This window comes from Ilyonectria robusta (genome assembly GCF_021365365.1).
Source record: "Ilyonectria robusta strain PMI_751 chromosome Unknown BGZ61scaffold_25, whole genome shotgun sequence".
In the NCBI taxonomy this organism is placed as follows: Eukaryota; Fungi; Ascomycota; class Sordariomycetes; order Hypocreales; family Nectriaceae; genus Ilyonectria; species Ilyonectria robusta.
In genome coordinates this window covers 546,661-565,196 of record NW_025764459.1, presented here as the reverse complement: position 1 = coordinate 565,196, position 18,536 = coordinate 546,661, and the positions used below count along the sequence as shown (strand labels likewise).

Genomic DNA, 18,536 nt, shown 5'->3' with positions numbered 1-18,536 from the left:
TTACCATAGAAATCTATGCTTACGGCTAAATATAATTTTCATTTCTTAAAAACAGTATTTGCTGGCTTACATCCTCCTGTCCCGAAATTCCAAAACTTGACCCGTACAGAGGAGACTATTACCCCTGCAAATATCTACATTCCATTCCGGCAGCATTCATCTTCGCCGCGCTCTACTTTAGCATTACGGCCGCAGTCGCGTAGTGTACCTGGAAGACACGATCATGGCTTCGCAGCGGGTTTGCTATTGGCAGCCTTCGTGGGTGATTTCCTCCAAGATCACTGGACATGTTAATCATCAAAATCCATTCGAGAATGTCGGCTATATTGCTCGGACAATGTCGCGCAACACCACGGCAAAGCTAATGCCGTTCGCTATCCATATCACCTTCATCCTGCTTGCCTCGGTGCTGTTTGCAGCTTTGATCTACATGACTCTCTATCACATAATCCACAACTTTGACGGAGAAAGCACTCCTTCATCGTTCCCAGCGGTCAGCAAGAATCTTCGTTACAGGCAAAGTTCTCGCGTTATCAATCCAAAGCGCGCCGCAGATATCATGACGATCGGCAATCTCGCGCCACTTGCTGAAGCCGTCTTAATTCGAGGCCGTGCGTTTAATATCGTTATCTTCGGTATTTTTGGGGTCATGGTGTCCTGATTTCATATCAAGATGCGTCGAGATTCGACGGTGAAGAGTATTCCTGCCAGTCTTCAATGGGATAAATCTTTGGGTATGCTCTACGTTTCGAGTGCCCTGATTATAGCGCGATCTATCTTCCGTATCCGCGAGTCCTTTATGTGCCATGATGGTGAGCTAGTGACTACGGAGCGGCCGATACGGTCATGGTAATATTTTCGAAGTAGCTCCCGTCAGCTGTCCAACAGTCTAACATCGACGGCTGCAAAGATAGGCAGGTTGAACCGATTCTTGAACGGGTAATACTTTACAAGTCCCTGAGCAAGTTGAGGCAGGAAAACGAGAGCGGGAGTAAGGGGAACATAGGCGGAAACAGGATATACAATATGAGATGGTTTAGCCTGGTAAGCTCGTGGCTATGAATGGTAACGCTTCCTTCTAGGTAAAACTAAAATTAAAACCTGATACTTTCTCAACCCAACTGTCGCTGTGATTACCAAAGAAATAATTGCATTTATAACTCGTCGCCGAAGAAGTTGGTCCGAGAAGCACTGTGATCTTTGCAAGACCAACACCTTGAGACTGTCGCATCCCCACAGTCCTCTTCAAAATAAGCCTTCTGCGGAAAAGGACATAGGATGCGGCTCCAGCCTTTTCCTTTCGAGTCCCTAAAGTTGATAGGAGAACTGGTCGGCGCGGTCCCATTCTCCACCCAATTGCGCAATTGTTCAAACATGGCGGTCGGCTGGCCGCCACTACCGCCAAAGCAATGAGCAAGCCCAGGGACTTCAAAGTATCGGTAAAAGCTTTGTGCGTCTGGGTCCAGCGATGCGACAGCCCTGTAGTATGCCTCCGTACTCTTGGCTGGGATGACGTTGTCGTCCTACCACGAAGATGATTAGAATATGGGCCTCAGAGCAGTCGTCTACTCCCCTATCAAGATGTGAGTTGGTTTACTTACGAGACCGTGGAAAGTGAGCATCTTTCCTCCAGCATCTCGGAACTCTGATAAGTCGGGCTCATACGTGCTGATAAATGACTCGAACTGTTGATGCCCAAAGTTGATCAAGGCATCGAATTTCTCGTGCGTAAGATTTCCGATGTCAAAATTCGGGTTCTTTGCCACAAATAGCTGGAGCCACTGTGCGCCAAGCACATTAGGCTGGCTAACGCATTTGCCATCGCTCGAGCAGTTCGTGGTTGCGATGCCGGGTTGATAAGACATGGCGCCAGTGAGATCAGAGCCAGGGTTAAAGCCATACCAGATTTGCTTCCCCGATGCGGATACAGGGCCTTGCCAGGTTGCGTTTACTACAGAGGCTGCGGTAGAGCTAATTTGCATCTCCTTATCGGTCTGCGGGCAGTAAATAGGTGTTCCGACGAGCTGGAAGGGATCGAAAGTGGCCAGACAGCTCTCAACGTCCGCTATCAAGCCGTCAACCACGCCATCCAACTTATCGCAGGTCGATATCGCAGCTTGCGTGATTGCATCCAGCTCACAACTATGCGGGTATTCGCCCATCATATTCATCATTTGTTGCGGCCAGAAGATACTAGCTGCGAGCTTAGGCATTTCGAGAGCCGGTGCCCCGGCGGCGATGCCGTCATACGCGGTTGGGTAGCGCTGTGCGAGCATCAGACCCTGGCGTCCACCTTGGGAGCATCCATTCCAGTATGAATACAACGGAGCCCTGTCGTAGAAGGTTTTGATGACTTCTTTGCTGATCAAAGCCTGTGGATTGTTAGTATGACGACACTGCAGGACGAAAGAACAGCCCACCTGGTCGTTGAGAGACGTGGATGCCAGATTCTGCAGCTTTTGCACATCGACCTGTCCGGGGCTGAGAAGAGCCCAAGAACTCATATCCTCTGGATCTGCATCAAGTCCAAGCCCTGCATCTGTCGTGCTTGTGGCGTAGCCCTCTGCAAGAGCACCAGCCATGGTAGCATATGAGAGGAAGAACCGACCAGCAGCAAATCCCCCACCGCCAGCGGCATAAAACCTCTCATTCCATCCATCGAGAGGCAGCCAGATCTCAACATTTATTCGGTCGTCGGCGCCTGGATGCGTATATGTAACAGTGACGTTGCAGAAAGCGACGTTTTCTGCTTCAACAGAAGGCTGTGTAAATCTATAAGCACTGTGGATGTTTCGAGTGAAATTTGTGATAGGCGTTGCCTCGATAGAAAGGATATCAGTGCCAAATATGGCCGGTGGTGTTGCAAAGGTGCTTGGTACACAGGTATCGATGAGAGATAAGGCATCCATATTTTACAGGTAGCTGGAGCATAAATTGACCTCTATAGCTGCGTTGACTTGATGTGGGTAATTCTGTTATTTAAGCTGTAAAAATGCAATGGGATTGTTGGGAAACTCTTCAAAGCGGCGTGAACGTCGACAAAAATATCGCCAACAGCAATACTCGTAATTTGATTTCTTCTTGGGAACACGTGTGGCTCAGGATACTCGTATTCCAATCAAACATGAGGCGGAGTCCAATCATGTGCGATATGTCTTGCAACCATGGGTCCACCCTTGTCCAGACTCAAGTATTCCAAGTGGACCCTCCCCCACCTCGTGAGATAATACTCGTACCAGAGTTTTGATGCTCTGGTACGGAATTAGAATACGAGTATTTGGTGAGCACTCACGTGGCGGATGATGGCGTAGGATGATGTCGGATAACTGAGACACTCCGGATGCTTCGGGGCCTTTGGCTTCATCTAGCTATGAGCGTAAATGAGGGGAAAACTAGGCTGGTGACGAGGCCGGTGAGAGGCAGGTGACGAGGCAGGTGATGGTGACGCCTATGGTGAGAGAGGAAAAGCCACTGTCGCAATAGCCGTGGAAATCTGATATCCTGCTATGTGAAAAAACGTAGGCTGAATATATGTCACTGGACCCAGAACCCCTTCATGAGTATTAATTTTAGTCACTGGTGATTTTTCAACTAATTCACTAAAGATCCTTGACAGCGATAGCTTGGCTCTTGGTGTCAGGGAATGAACCGCCTCTAAAACCACTGATGACAATCTGTCAGTCTTCCCCCGTACTGTGCCTTCCGACGGCGTAGTCTGCAGTGCGCTTGCTATTCTTGCATCGATGTCTTTCCGAGGAGCATTCTTCAAGACTGGATGGATATTACACTAAGGGCAAGTAGGCAGGTGCTCCTGCTTTGTCGAGGTGAGTCTATATAATATGAATAGGGTTGCCGTATCAATTGCTCTGCCACTTGGCCCATCCTCACTCTAGTCACGCCGATCCAATCGTCAATCCACCCGCGACTACGTTCCTTGTCTCGCTCTACAGGATAGCTAGGCCAGCAATGCAGATACTGCCATATTCATCCTGCTTCACCAGATGCTTCAGCAGCGCGCACATCAGCTCGAGCACGCCACCCCAAAGCCGCTTCTGACCTTTCATCAGCCCACCCGCAAACATTCAAGTCAAGTGAATGCTTTCTGCTCTTGACAACCACGGGCAAAATCGGGCTTTGACGACCCATCGGACTGGGCATTTCACCTTTGCCGATATCTAGCTTCTCTATGATCTAGTTTTTATCATCTAACTTTTCCAGCTGCATAAACCATCCCAGGAGGTAACAGTTGAGGCGGCAAGGCTTAATTCTCCACAAAAGCACCCTTATGAATGATTCTGCAAAAAGATGACTCAAATTCATGTTGGGGAAAGCTACATGCCCGTAGGTATAAAGGAACCCCGAGGCCTCTTCACATTCGAACTGCCCTTACCTACTACACAACAACCCATCAACTACGCAATAAGCCATCGGTTCATTCTCCATCAAGTCAACTTCTCATCATCATGTCTATACCAGCGCGTCAGGGTCAATCACAATCCGATGAATTACCATTACCACCATCCTGGTGGCCCCCAACAGGATACACAAGAGAAGAAGCACTCTGGAAATATCGCACCGACATGGAGGGTGCGCATCGGGTCCAGGTTCGTGTGCGCGCCATCATAAACAGCTACAGAGCACCACTTGGAACTCCCGGCCCAATTCCCGACATGGAAGTATCAGACGTACTTGATTGCTGCAACAAGTCGGTGGCTGTCTATGTGCCATTACTCACTGGAGAATACCCTAATGAAAGAGCACTTCATCCCCTCGTCCACAATTACTTGTATCATCGGTGGTTTCGCCCGTACCAAAGCGAAATCGAGCTGCAACGCTTCATCTGCAAAACCATCACACCGACAAATTTACCACACGAGCCTTCACCTTCAGAGGCAACAATTAATAACTTCGCATCGCTAAACGGAGCCACATGTGCACACGTCAAGGAAAGACATGGCATCTACGACGAGCTAGTTTCCGCAGGCCAGCGCATACACGAATTGAGATTTTACGGCGACCACAGACTGTATATGCTCCAGCCGCTATTTCAAGCCCTGCTCATTATCGTTTGTGTCCGCAGCTACACCTTCCGCGAGGACTCTACAAACATAGGCCAATTTCCGGTGCTGCTAGTACGCACGGGTGTCGAACAAGGGCTAAGTGCTCCAATCACGTTTCAAGGCTTGGCTGGCGCGGGAGGCAACTCGGACTCTGCCTACTACATCAAGACGGCGCTTGAGACGGCGGTTGATTTTGTCATGGCCTTGGAGGCCCGGGAAGCGGCCGTATTCGGCCTCCAGCCGGACCCTAAAGCTGCGTTCGAAAGCTGGAAAGAGAGCCTGATATGCGGGATGGGACTATATGAAGAGGACTTGGGGGATGAGCCGGTGATTGGGCCTAGCTCCAAGTTTGTTGACGTCAACAAATATTCAACATGGGGCGGACATGGCAGGTGCCAGGATAGGGCGGCGAAGAAGTATGAAGAATCGCTTCTGAGATGGCAAAGGGATGAGATGAAAGGGGACTTAGACTGAGTTAAGAAAATAAGAAAATAAGAAAATAATATTTAGCTAAAGCTTTATATATTCATAATAAATAGTTAACTTTAAGTAAAAAGACTGAGGTTATGTAGCAAAGTTCTACAGTATCGAGTGCGAAAGTCTTCGCATCGCTAAGATGGCTTCCTTTCATACGCGCAATCAAAGCTTAGCGAGGACGTCAACGAATTCAGCGAAATTCGGTGGGAATTCAGCCAACTAATATTCCTCCCTGATAACGATGCGCGACGGGCTTCCCTCCTCACTGTCGCAGCAAGACCTTTCCGCTTGAAAGACCAGATTGAGATCTACACAGCGGTGATGTCTCGCCATGCAGATAAAACGGAGCGGATTCCGGAAGAATATCTGCTCTGGAAAGACGACTTGCACCTCTTAGCAAGTAATATTGCCGTACTACTACCGCCTAAATAGCGTAACTAAGTATTTTGAAGGCAGGTTTTTGCAAGCCTGTCAGTCCTGAGAAGATGATTGAATCAGTCAATTCCAAATTAGCACTATGGATCTGTCAACGACTTAATCCTACGGGACGGCTGGAATAATCTATCAGTTACTAGGCTAATTACATTTTATTTCTATTGCCTTCAGTTGATGAATACTTCAACAGAACAGAAAAAGGTAAGATCGAACAATCTTTCTCTTGACACATTGACCTAGCAATGGTAGTAGGGGCAGGAGCGAGTCGACATCAACTCGCGCCATAATTACCAACCTTACGCTACATCGGGCCTCTCCCGTATCCATCCGTTTCCCGAAATCTGAGGCACATCATGGTCCAGAAGCTCGAGCAGGTTCCAACCTGCAGATACCCTGTCCACCATTTGGGCAACCTGGGAGCTTTCAGGGAAGAGTATCCCTCCCTCAGTTGAGACAGGCACCGTCGAATGCTCCTCCTGTTTGAAACCGAGCTGGATTAGATAGAGGTCTAGTTCATCCTCTACCCAACCCAAGTTCTGATCCCGTTGCTGCGACTTGGCCTCCAAATACAAGGATGCAGTATTGGTCATTAACTGACATAACCGCCAAAGCCGTTCCATTGCCTCAGAGGAGTCTGACGCGAGTTCAATCGAAGCGCTGAAGTCACGCAGAATCTTCAGATCGTCCCCTGATAGTGACTCAATAATATGGCAGAATAGGACAAAAAAGGGGGCAAACGGCGTCAGCACCAGACTCCTGTAGCAAAGAGTGAGCTAAAACCGAGAGGGGACATGAGGGAGATAGCCAAGGACATACCAGTGAAAATACATCGCCTTACAGTAGGCATCCTCTTGGATAAACTCCAAACAAGATAAATGCTTGAGCACGGCTTGTCGGGCAGTTATCAGGCATTCGTCGCAGAATCTGCTTCCCAAGCCTTCAGGAGCGGGAACTGTTCGATATATAAGTGTCATGATTGACATGAGTTGAACCTCATCGCTTTTGAGGTGAATGTGCACTAAAGGCGATGCGCCGATCTTCTCCAGGGAAGCTACGACTGTGTCTCGCAACTCTGTAGCTTCAGCTACTAGCTGACGGCATTCTTCTGCTAGGAGCTGAGCACTCTGAATGCGTTCGGCGGGTGATTGTTGCGAGGCCGATGGACTATATCTGTTGCGTTGTTAGACTTGCCGCGAGGACGACTCGGGATGTAAAAAGGAAAGAAAAGACAGCCCACAGTTTTTTGTAAACGCGCCCCTGGAGATGCGAGATCTTAACCCATACCATCTCCACGCCTGCCGTCTCGAGCCCATTCAAGCCCCTGGGACTAAACTTAGGAAGGATGCTGATATCCCAATCCTGGATCACGGGAGCTCGACCAAGCCGGAGCCCTAGTGACTTGTCGAGGGAATAGATATGCCAAAACAAACTCGCCTTAACACTGGAACTCTCTGGATGGCGGAGGTGGTGTTCAGTCCTATGGAAGCCTGCCATTTGACAAATCTGTGCCGCTGTGCTATTGAGATGCCAAGCAACCGAGGGGCGAGAAACATCAACAGCGTACACCGACTACCGAGATGAGTTAGTTAACCTGCAGTACAACAATGGGTAGGCTAGCCAATGTCCCATTACCCCTATAAAGAGAGCCTGGATCGTTTCAAGCTTGGCTGACATGAAAAGAGACATGTTCGCGAGGGCGGTCTCCAGGTTAACGCGGCAAAAATGAATAAAAGGTTCGAATTCGTCCTTTGTGGCCTTGTCAGAGGCTGCGGCATGCTGCTCGAGGAACAAATAGTAGAGCCCGGCGTTCACAATAACAAAGGTAGAATCCGGGAAGTGATCGGAGGGGAAGTAGACAATCCGACACAAGGCATCAAAGTCATTAATACCTGCAAAGTGGCATATGAAGGCGAAAATACCAGGAGGGGAGGCTGAAAGGGACATTAGTATGAACTGGGCGAAGTTGGCGCTTGTAGTGGCGTACCACACCTTTTACATGCCTGAGAAGAGATACCACAGTATCCAGGGGAGGCATTTGTAACTGGCTGAGGCCCCCGGGCGGCAGCCGTTGCTGATGAGGAAACCGGGGGCCTTGGCTGATTGACTCGAGCGACTGAAGCTGAGCCAAGCGCCGGAGGCTTTCAAGGGCTTCCCCTATCTTGGGGTTGACGTCGTGTAGCGAAGTGCGTTCAACGGCATTGCTTTAAAACATCGCTAGCATAGTTTGTGTGATCTGCAAGGACTGAGTCCCCCCCGGCTATTGACTCATCATCTGAGCTGCCAGATTCTGCGGTGCCTATACCAGCACCATAACTTGAGACATGCTGAGGCGTGTGGGGCAAATAGGGGACGCTGCTTGGCGTAAGGTGACCATGACCAGAGGAGAGACCACGTAGAACAGTCTCAATGCCTCCAAGACGAGTCTCAATGAGGTCTATCTTCTGTTGGCTGTTGAAACCAGCGCAAAAGGCGGTCTGTCAGTTATTGATATCTCATCGAGAGGAAAAAACGTGGTTTGGCCGACGGGTTCGACAGACTGACTATACTGATGAAATAAGGACGCGTTGTTGAGGCTCTTTGGGTCGTCGTCGATTGGTTGTAGAAGTGGTGCAAGTGCGTCGGCTAGCCTTGCAGTTTGAACACGGCCATTCTTTGTTGCAACGGATCTAGAGTGCAAAGATACCGTCAGCGGTCTCGGCTCAAGGATTGATATCAAGCCACCACAGAGGACTTCTGGCTTCCATCTGGATTGGGTATGGGCCTAACTAACCTTGCGAGCGCCACACTGATCACACTAAAGACTCGTGTACAGCCGGTGAGTCAGCATAGGTTCCTTCGAAGGAACAAAAGTGCGATCAATCCAAGTTGGGTGATTGAGTCCTCTTCTATTTCGCCACGACAGAGCCAAGCGTGCGGGGATAAGGCAAAGCAGGACTATGGGCAGTAGAGCCACGAGGCAACTTGCAAGCAATGGGGAATGGAAGTGGATCGTGGCTCTGGTTATCACACTCACAGCTCGCTTTGCTGTTTCATCAGAAACGACTATAGAAACCGGGGCAGGGTCTGGGCTTTGATCTGAGGACTCCATGGGATTAGTTTGAGGCGTCTTGTCTCGCAGCGGAACAAGTAGAATTGAAAGCTGAGGCAGAGGATCGCACAGGCGAAAATGGGCAGCAAGTCCTTTTTATCTTCGCTCCCGGGGTCCGCGGACGTCCGTTGGGAGGGGGTTCAATACGCGGCAAATCAGAAAGCACTACCAAGTATTCCCAGCGCCAATGCCGTTTCACAGAATCTTTACACACCCACTGTATTCTTCTCCCAAAACCACATACTTGGCCTTGGGTTGCAGTATATTTCGCCCAGGCCATTCAGGGCAACATAACCAGCTGATGGTCTAGCCGCCAGGCGAGGCATGCCAGATTCCTCTAGTGATTCACACGGCGCCCACCACACTTGGAGTGCTTATAATTAGGGCTGTGATCCGCCGAGTCGATAGAACGTTAGCCATACGTTAGAGGTACTTCTAGCGTGCATAAATAAGCCCGGCCGTACCACCGCTTATCGCTAGTTACCTTATGCAGATGTCCTTGGCAGCGTACATGCTTGTGGGGCGGCTGTGAACAAATCGGATTTAAGCCAGTATGTAGCTCAGTTAGCAAATACTTCATCTTGAGCCAAACTAACTATGGAGAGTCTGGTATCGATGCAACGTGGCGCTGCCCCGCAAGCATTTACAATGCCAAGGAGTTATGCAGATAAGCTTAGCCCCTAAACCTGGTGTAGCTCCCTCCCATAGCCGCTATAGGTAGTCCTCTATAATCCTTCAAAATCATTAATATCTAAAAAGAAAAAGAAATTACAGAAATAATATTATACCATATATTTATTGATACAGTTGTCTTTTTAATTTTAATGATAATTATTCTATCCTCTCATACAGAAGTGAGAAATGCAGAAGTGAGATATTCTGAAGTGAGATATACAGAAGTGAGAGCAATCACGTCGTTCCCATCCCGATATGTCCTTTTTGGCCGCTCCGAGGATAATCGCGAAATATGGTATCACCCTAGTTGATATCTACAACTTTGATGAGACCGGCTTTATGATGGGCCTTATTGCAAGCGGCATGGTTGTCACAAGCGCAGAAAAGCCCGGAGGATCGAAATCAGCCCAGCCTAGAATCCGGGAATAGGTTACAGTCAGGCTGGCAATCTATGAACTGATGTAGACAACATGTACCGGTAGATGTAGGTAGATGTAGATCTACATTCATAAACTCAACCATTCTGAAACTAGGGCCAATCTGTCGCTGCTTAATTCTGCTGTCAGCTACATTAGCCTTGTGGAGTGCGCTTCAAGCAGAGCAATGATATTGTGGGCAAACCTCGTGCAGATGTTGGACCACATTACTACTCTATATAAGAGAAGGCAGATCTACTTCAACAAGATTGGTGTCAGACGGAGATATGGACCACAATAGCACTACCGGCAAGAGGAGTGATCATTCCCTTTTGCCGTAGCGGTTATTGCGACAATTGGCAAAGTAAAGTAATACGTTAAGAAGATTCACCATCCGGAATAACAGTGCCCTTTACAATCAATCAACTAACCCGGCCTTCCTCATAAATTGAAGAGTCTCAATAACGCCCTGCTTCAAATCAAGCCAGCCCCTCCCGGCCCATTTCTGGATCAGCGACGGAGCAATATCGTTTTCAATGTGATATTCCAATTTAGGGTTCCCGACGATGAAATCCTCTACAAAGTCGTCGCTCGGGTAGGCTTCGCGCATAATTGCCAGGGCGTCATTCAAAGTGAACGAGTTAGCCTTTACCTGGATCCGCGAGCCTTTAACGTCAGGGTCAATTGCTGCAGCAACGTGGACGATTGCATTGTCGATGACGTGCGAGTAATACACTGCAAGGTCAGCCTGGTCGTCCGATCGTTAAGACTTCAAACTGACTTACCCGCTGGAGTATCCGTTAAGCCGTCCACCTTGCCCTGAAAAAATTGCTCCATCAACTGCAGGGGGACGGAACGGACATTGTTGACGTGTCGTAGGTCGCCCAAGATCCAGCAGGGACTAACCGAGTTGAGTTCCCAGGGCACCTCATTCTCTGCTGCAAACTTCCAGACGGCCTTCTCAGCTTCTGTTTTGCCAGCAAAGTAGACTTCCAGCACGCGGCTGAGCTCATACGGCGGCGGCGCCCAGGCTGCCTTGAGGATCTCGTCATTCCAGGTGTCCATGCTGATTGTCGATGTATCACCGGGTACAGGCACCGCGGCCGTCCAGAAGGTTGTAGTAAACACAAACCGCTTGATCGACGGCTCTTTGGCGGCGGATCGACAGACAGTCAAAGCTGACTCGACTGCAATCGGGATAGAAGTGTTGGGATCTGGAAAGAAGTCGCTGAAGACTCCGATGTGGATGACAGCTGAGACTCCCTGGACTGCATCGTCGAAAGCATTGGGCTTCAAAGGGTCGGCGACCACGAGCTCGAACCGGCTCTGATCGGCAAAGGGCTTTATGGCTGGGTCCTCCAGAAGCCATTGACCATCTTCCAACTCGCGCACTGAACCGCGGACGTTGAAGCCGCGTTCCAGAAGCTCGATGACAACATGGCAGCCCGTGTAGCCGCCAGCTGCGACGACAAGGACCCAAGACCCCCGGGGGATTGCGGTTGGTAGATGATCCATTTGTATCGGAAAAGACTAACTCCAACAAGGCTCAGGGTTTGGGGGGAAAAAGCAAAAATACGAAAACGACGCAGAAGCTGCCATCCGGTCTCGTTGTTCTCGGCCGGCGGTGGATCGGCCAAGGTTGGACCCCTGAAATGAGGGGAAAGATCAGCACTACTGGAAGCTAGGAGTTTCTGTATCTCCGTGGTCCGGGGCTGAGTCCAGCATGTACTTGTCACCTGGAACTTGCGGTATTGTTCTCATTTTGCAGCCAACTTGCAGAGAGCATTTTCGTATAGAAGCTGGATAATTAAATTGTTGCCAACGTAATCCACTACCAAGTGGTGTACGTGTCTGAGTGGCGCACTTTCTGATAACGCGCACACATAAGGTACCGGTACCTTACTATGAGAGTTGGGACGTCGCCTACCCTAGAGCCAGGTCACCTGACATTTGCCACAGCTGGTGAGAGCAAGTTCTGGACTCGTCAAGTGAGGGCTTTACAATACAGCGATTCCTACTCGACGAATTTATCTATAATTTACTTATAGTCTGGAAACAGAGCCCGGTTTAAGTTGGCGAGGTGGATATTTTCGAATAGTTAGTCGCTCAAAGTCGGGAACCGGCCCCGTTTCCGATTTTAATCAAAGAGTACCTAGACAAGCAGTCTCGTGACTCTCGTCCGGCGCCGAGATCCCGGGTGTGACTATTGAAGGACGCATGTTGCTGCCGCATTATAACCACAGCGACCATCTAAGATCTGGTGATTCTATGAGCTTAGGCACTCCCACGTATTACGTACTGCGAGCGAGAGGCTGGATGCAACACTGGCTACAGGAAGGAACATTTACCCGTATACCCGACCAATTATCTTAGCGTTGGAATTAATGGCTGTAGAAACTGCCCATGACAGTACCTAGTACCGGCCGGTAGATGGAATGCAGCCATACATAACTTTCTTCAACGCGGGGTCACTACGTCTAAAACGAATGCTTCGGAAGCTGTCCCGGATTTAGCCACGTCAATTGTCCCGATGTCCGCATTCAGTAATCTCAACTCTCATGGCGTGGTTACTAAATCCAAAAAGAACCCTTCGGAGGCTGTCCCGCATTTAGTTATGTCACCTGCCCCGATGTCCACATCCAGCAATATCAGCCTCTATTATTCTGACAGTCCGGGGATCCTCTACGTTGGAGGTATTGACGAGGGGTGTGATTTGAGTCTCCCGTTTCTTTGGTCGATGGCTTGTGCTGTTGCGCATGGAGAATGGTCAGTGGAAGCGTCGGCCCGTACTCCCACGCCGAGGCGACTCCGGCGTGGTTCGGTTGGCTCGCCATCACGCAGAAAAACATGCATGCTACCTACCTAGTTAAACAAATCCACAGAAATTATCACTAGTGAGTGCTGCTTCGGCTCAAATCTGGTATAATGGCGGCGGTTGTGCCGTGGATCAAGCCATCGTCAGATTTACCCAGCTATCAAAAAGCACCCAGACGGTGTTGGAATACCTAGGCTTAACAAGCGGATTAATTGCAGCCCCTTTCGGAGGATTGACCCGACAGTCCGCTGCGAGGTGCTTTTGTCGTTCGAGCCGGAGCTTGTGATGCTATGCGCTTGTTTCCAGGCAATATAAAAGTTCATCAGTGTCCCTCTTGGCATTTGGATTTCCGTAGAGCGTTTAGACATTTACCAAGCTCATGCCTCGGAGGGAAAATATCATGCATTTTTCACTGGCTCTCTCGATTGCGTTTCTGGGGCTCGTCGATCCCTCGTTGCAACAGTCATGTGCAGCGCCATGGTAAGAGAAATCGATTTTCGCCAGCCATCAAAGTCAAAGAGCTAATATACTACAGGGCCCAGTGCGGAGGGAGAGATTGGGCGGGGGCGACCTGTTGCCAGTCTGGCTCGGGTTGCGTCTACACTAATGACTACTACTCTCAGTGTATCCCTGGTGCCGCAGTGCGTTGATATCTCCGGTCCTACACCCTCTAGAACTTGTCTAATGTTCCCTTCAGTCCAACCCCAGCACGACCACCACGAGCAAGTCAACAGTCACCTCGGTGGCCACTGGATCTACCTCATCAGTTTATACAACCACCGACACCGCAGTGGTGGCGGCGCACTCACAGTCTGCTTATCCCAGCGTCGATGGCAGCTCATGCGGCTCATGGACCCTCGTCGACAATGTATGCTGCCCTCGCTACTGCTCTAACCAGAACACGTCGGAAAGCTGTAGTTCGAGCTGCACTGGCTCTTGCGTGACGCCGCCATCTGCCGACTGCAAATCTGGCGCCATGTTTAACGAGGTTCATCATGTCACCAACAATGAGGCCTGGCACTACAGCGTGAGCACCGATTCTAGCCGTGTGTGCTTCTCAATACTGACTTCCTTCAGCGTTCGACACATTTTGGCTTAACAAGCGGCGGGGCTTGCGGCTTCGGCATGTATGGGCTGTGCACAAAGGGCAGCTCGACGGCCAGTTGGACAGATCCAATGCTGGGAAGCACCTGTGATGCCTTCTGCACGGCATATCCCATCTTGTGCCAAGACCCCACAAACACTACCTTGCGAGGCAACTTTGCTGCACCGAACGGTGACTACTACACGCAAGTCAGTATTTTCCGACAGTCGAGTTTCTTAATTCGGAGCTAACGGAGATAGTTCTGGTCCTCTTTAATCGGCGACAGGGACAACTACCTGTCCTGTGGCGAATGCTTCGAACTAGTTCGCACAAAAGCAGACGGCACCGATTATGCGGTTGGCGAGGCTGAATACACGGATCCTATTGTTCTCGAAGTCGTCGACAGCTGCCCCTGCAGTGCTAACTCCAAGTGGTGCTGTGAGTATGCTCGTTTAATGGTCCCCTTTTACCAACTTACGGGTCTAACGAGAAGGGAAAACCATAGGCGGTCCTGGCGCTGATCACTGCGGTGAAATCGATTTCAAGTACGGGTGCCCTCTGCCATCGGACAGCATCCACCTAGACCTCTCCGACATTGCCATGGGTCGACTGCAGGGCAAAGGCAGCCTCACCGCAGGCGTGATTCCGACACGCTACAAGCGGGTGCCTTGTCCCAAGCCGGGCAACGTGTATCTCTGGCTGCGTGACGGCGGCGGGCCGTATTACTTCGCACTCTCGGCGGTAAACACGAACGGACCCGGCAGCGTCACCAAGATTGAGATCAAGGCTGCGGGCTCCGATCAATGGGTCGCTCTCGTCCATGATCCCAACTACACTTCTAGCCGACCACAAGAGAGATATGGCTCTTGGACGGTGCCGAGTGGGACTGGGCCATTCAATGTTCCCATTGCCATGCGGTTGACCAGCCCGACTGGGCAACAGATTGTCAATAATGCTGCAATCAAAAGCTTTACACCCCCGGCCAGCGCCCCTGCGGGTTTCTATTACATCGATTTTGGTGCACAGTTTACCAACGTTTGATATATTGACCGTGTAACTGCCGGTTTGTCAAGGAGACACTGAAATGATTATAACACCAGAGGTCTAGGGCCGTGAGACCGAATCAGCAGAACCGCGCACTGCTACAAGTTCATGTGGAGCTTTTATAGGGAACCAAATTTGTTAAATATGTTAATTGCTACTCTCTATAAACCTCATGAACTCTGTTGGTTATGTAAATGAGAACGCGCATTTGAAACTTTTATTCTACTACATACCTAAGATCTTGAGCCATTGTGATTCGTGAGTCACTACGACGACAAAACCCGGGAACAAGAGCGCGGCTTTCGCGATTGTCAAAGAACTAGCCGAGGTTATATGCAAGCTCGAGATACCCAACAGAATTAAATTCTCCCATGAGAGTCAAAAGTTCTACATTCAAGAGCTTGATACTCTGGGCACCGCCAGGGCAGGGATCGCATTTCAACACTGTGGCTGGGAGAAATCTATCAATCCGCAATTCCCAAGCTTCAGGCTTCCTACCGTAAACTGGAGGGCTAACAGAGTATCAGCACATTGAAAACGAAAATGGGGTGGCGGAGAATATTGGAGCAGCACAAATGGGCATATGCGACCGTGGAAAAGCAGCGAAAACGATTGAACACTTTCTGTTCCGGTGTACGTAAGGGGATGCGCAGCGTGACGGCATGCGAAGGGTCGGACGGCCGAGGGAGATTCACTGCCGAGCAGGGCCCGAGGCTGGGCGCTAAGAGAGCTTCTTCCAGGTATTGGCAAGCCGCGGCAACCCTGGAGCGACCAAGAATATATCCAAGGAAAACGCGATATGCTGGCCGACTCCGAAGATGGTGTCAAGGCATAGAGAGCGGACCCGTTCAAACCATTCTCAGTCGCTGAGATTAGATTCAAGGCCTTCCAGAAGATGGTGATGATGAAGGACCTCGACAACCTGGTTGCTTGTGGCGACAGCCTCTTGTGAGGAGAGACTATTGAGAAGATGTTCGATGTCTGCTACTCTTCCAAGCTCCGGCCCACCCCAGCGGTTCGTCTGCCGAGGCAAAATTCAGGGAAAATAATGAACAAATGAGGGGTAAAAGTAGACTGAAGAGTAAGACATCGACTTATTCCCCATTTCTCACCCCTGCACCGCAGGGCAGTCACAGCAAATAGTGATTGGTCTAGCATTTGACAAAACTATGTACATTGATTGCATTTGAATGTTGACAATTAAATGATGGCTTTGTAATTATTGATGTATGTACATTAAAATCTATTACAGTGAATTATCTGACAAGTAATTGTTATTCGTGAGCGACTGTCCACTTTATCCCCTTGACTCGGGTGGCTCGGCAGAATTCAGTCTCACTGACGATGATAAGGCGGATTCACCATCGTCACTAGGCAGCTTTTCCTTGCCACCTTGTTTTGAACGCTCGGACAAGCCCATTTGTAAGAGCCTTGAAGCGCTGTATAACTGTGTTGTAATCCACAACGTGAAGATGATTGGGGTGGTGATTCGCCACACAAGGGCCCATTTCTCCCACGACAGCTTGAGAAGGTAAATTGTGATGGAGGTCTCGACGAGTGCCGCTCCAGCGCCCCATATGGAGCAAGCAAATGCCAAACGGGCCAGAAGCTGGTGGTTGCCACGTTTGATGCGCCAGATGATCATGGACACATAAATAGGAAGCTCGACTACAACATCAAAGGCGCCTGAGATAGTTGTTAGTATCTAATGCCACACAATTCAAGGGCGGACTGAAAACTTACCCCAAACCATGCACATGTAAAACTCCAGTGCCGCACCAGAGCGTGGCTCGGGACTGGCGAAGAGGGATAGCGCCGTTTGGGTGATGATGAGGAGGCCGAAGTGGTGGGCGATGCTGATTGGGCTGGCAAACCTGGTTCGAAAACACAGCTCGAAAATATAATAGGCGCTGTAAATCTCGGAGAATAGGAACATGACATCGCCGACGGTGATGTCGCTCCTTTTCTTGCTGATGGGTGTCGAGAACTCGGCAGGTCCAGCAATGAATGAGAGTACGGGATAGGCTCCGACGCAGAGAAGCGAGAACATGGTTATTGCGCCGAGGTGGAAGTAGGTGAAAGAGCGACGACGCCTCTCATTCTCAGGCCTTTCTAGATCGAGCCAAACTTTGCCGTATAAAAGTCGTAGAAGCCATCGTTCTAGTATATTGGAGAGTAACACAATAAGAAGAAGACTGAGGGTGATAACTAGGGATCCATAAGGTATCAAGTCGGAGAGCTGGTGGTTCTCGAGTCTCGCGATTTTGTGCTCGTGCTTTGCATGCACTGTGGTCGAGTTCATCATGGTGATTCGCGTATCTTGTTGATGTCTAGGTGGCTGGACAGATATATCAAGGCGTCGTCAATAAATAGATTATCAAAAAGAGGAATTGTGGTGAATTGGATGCAAACTGCGGTTCAATGAGCGTGACGGAGGCAGAATGGTAGAAGACAAAGTAACAGTAGTAGAATGGGAAAAGCTGAGTGAATCGAGACAGCCAAGGCGAATAATTGCAGCCAGCCTGATGAAGATAAATGAGACCATCGTCAGCACTGCCTCGAAAGGCTTGTTTGAAAGGAGCAACAGCCGACGTAGGCACCGTCCCAAGGCAACTAGCTTTCCGCAATATTACAACCGAACCCAACTTGCGATCACGTCAAGCGACGCGTCGTCGTGTGTCTCTAGACCTAGACCCGGTCAGGATGCCGATGATTAAAGGGACCCTGAATAAAAGGCTACGAAAGGACCAATGACAAGCTCATGCACGGACTAGAACCGTGTCTAGATCTCTCGTTTACGGATAACCGGCCTCATCGGTTAGACGGCCCCACGGAAACCCGGCAGTGCTGGTCCCTCAACAGCCCTCGTAATTTTATCTGGATGCCTAATGTGGAATATTCGTATTCTGCCTGGAGACGGTATTCTGGGGTCTGCTTGAGGCGGAGCAGGGGTGAAATGCCAAGCTTTTATACTCCGACAAATTTGACGATAGATTTTCGGATACAGGTACGACTAAAGTCCCTCTTCCCTCACAGGTACGACTAAAGTCCCTTTCCCCTTACAAGTACGACCAAAGTCCCTCTCTTCCTACACTACGACCAAAGTCCCTCTTCTCTTACAGGTACGACTAAAGCCCCTCTCCCCTCCCACTTTAGCCCTTGAAAACGAAAGCAAATCGAAGCCATTCACGCGTTGTCGCATTTGGCCTGAGTCTGACCCCTTTGCACGCGGGGACCTAATTTGAGCCAATTGCGGTCCATCCAAGGGTAAAACGGTTGCGACTCGCAATGCTTCTCCTATTGATTCCATCTCAGCTTCTGCCCCTTTTTCTCTGTTCTTAGAAGCCGAACTCCGTGGTGGCAAATGCTGAGGGGCCCTGTACTGCCGTGCCGGTCAATTCTGGTCGTCGGTGCGTTATTTTTGTTTTTCGGAGCAGCTTCT

General features: G+C 49.8%; 7 protein-coding genes across 7 annotated transcripts; 3 read left to right on the top strand and 4 right to left on the bottom strand.

Moving 5' to 3' along the window:
• Positions 1–223: 223 nt before the first annotated feature.
• Positions 224–661, top strand: BGZ61DRAFT_537810 (uncharacterized protein; the record flags this gene model as incomplete). Its single annotated transcript, XM_046254582.1, has 1 exon — positions 224–661. One exon carries the CDS (start codon positions 224–226, stop codon positions 659–661), a length of 438 nt encoding a protein of 145 aa, XP_046098464.1.
• Positions 662–1,030: 369 nt separating this feature from the next.
• Positions 1,031–3,015, bottom strand: BGZ61DRAFT_460992 (Tannase/feruloyl esterase). Its single transcript, XM_046247084.1, has 3 exons — positions 2,421–3,015; positions 1,602–2,372; positions 1,031–1,523 (listed from the first exon to the last, which is right to left on the bottom strand). Exons 1-3 carry the CDS (start codon positions 2,907–2,909, stop codon positions 1,155–1,157), a joined length of 1,629 nt encoding a protein of 542 aa, XP_046098463.1. The 5' UTR covers positions 2,910–3,015; the 3' UTR covers positions 1,031–1,154.
• A 1,448-nt stretch (positions 3,016–4,463) lies between these two features.
• BGZ61DRAFT_483549 (uncharacterized protein) lies at positions 4,464–5,534 on the top strand (the record flags this gene model as incomplete). Its single annotated transcript, XM_046249506.1, has 1 exon — positions 4,464–5,534. The coding sequence occupies one exon, from the start codon at positions 4,464–4,466 to the stop codon at positions 5,532–5,534; it is 1,071 nt and encodes a 356-aa protein (XP_046098462.1).
• A 734-nt stretch (positions 5,535–6,268) lies between these two features.
• On the bottom strand, positions 6,269–9,060 carry BGZ61DRAFT_509445 (uncharacterized protein; the record flags this gene model as incomplete). Its single annotated transcript, XM_046252002.1, has 7 exons — positions 6,269–6,728; positions 6,789–7,142; positions 7,210–7,541; positions 7,605–7,903; positions 7,962–8,173; positions 8,238–8,413; positions 8,986–9,060. 7 exons carry the CDS (start codon positions 9,058–9,060, stop codon positions 6,269–6,271), a joined length of 1,908 nt encoding a protein of 635 aa, XP_046098461.1.
• A 1,509-nt stretch (positions 9,061–10,569) lies between these two features.
• Positions 10,570–11,666, bottom strand: BGZ61DRAFT_537806 (uncharacterized protein; the record flags this gene model as incomplete). The annotated part of the gene is made up of 2 exons (XM_046254581.1): positions 10,570–10,886; positions 10,937–11,666. The coding sequence occupies 2 exons, from the start codon at positions 11,664–11,666 to the stop codon at positions 10,570–10,572; spliced, it is 1,047 nt and encodes a 348-aa protein (XP_046098460.1).
• Positions 11,667–13,366: 1,700 nt separating this feature from the next.
• On the top strand, positions 13,367–15,091 carry BGZ61DRAFT_429767 (expansin-like protein; the record flags this gene model as incomplete). The annotated part of the gene is made up of 6 exons (XM_046243784.1): positions 13,367–13,446; positions 13,502–13,607; positions 13,664–13,993; positions 14,044–14,259; positions 14,311–14,488; positions 14,556–15,091. 6 exons carry the CDS (start codon positions 13,367–13,369, stop codon positions 15,089–15,091), a joined length of 1,446 nt encoding a protein of 481 aa, XP_046098459.1.
• Positions 15,092–16,391: 1,300 nt separating this feature from the next.
• BGZ61DRAFT_498153 (uncharacterized protein) lies at positions 16,392–17,399 on the bottom strand (the record flags this gene model as incomplete). The annotated part of the gene is made up of 2 exons (XM_046251247.1): positions 16,392–16,780; positions 16,838–17,399. 2 exons carry the CDS (start codon positions 17,397–17,399, stop codon positions 16,392–16,394), a joined length of 951 nt encoding a protein of 316 aa, XP_046098458.1.
• Positions 17,400–18,536: the final 1,137 nt, after the last annotated feature.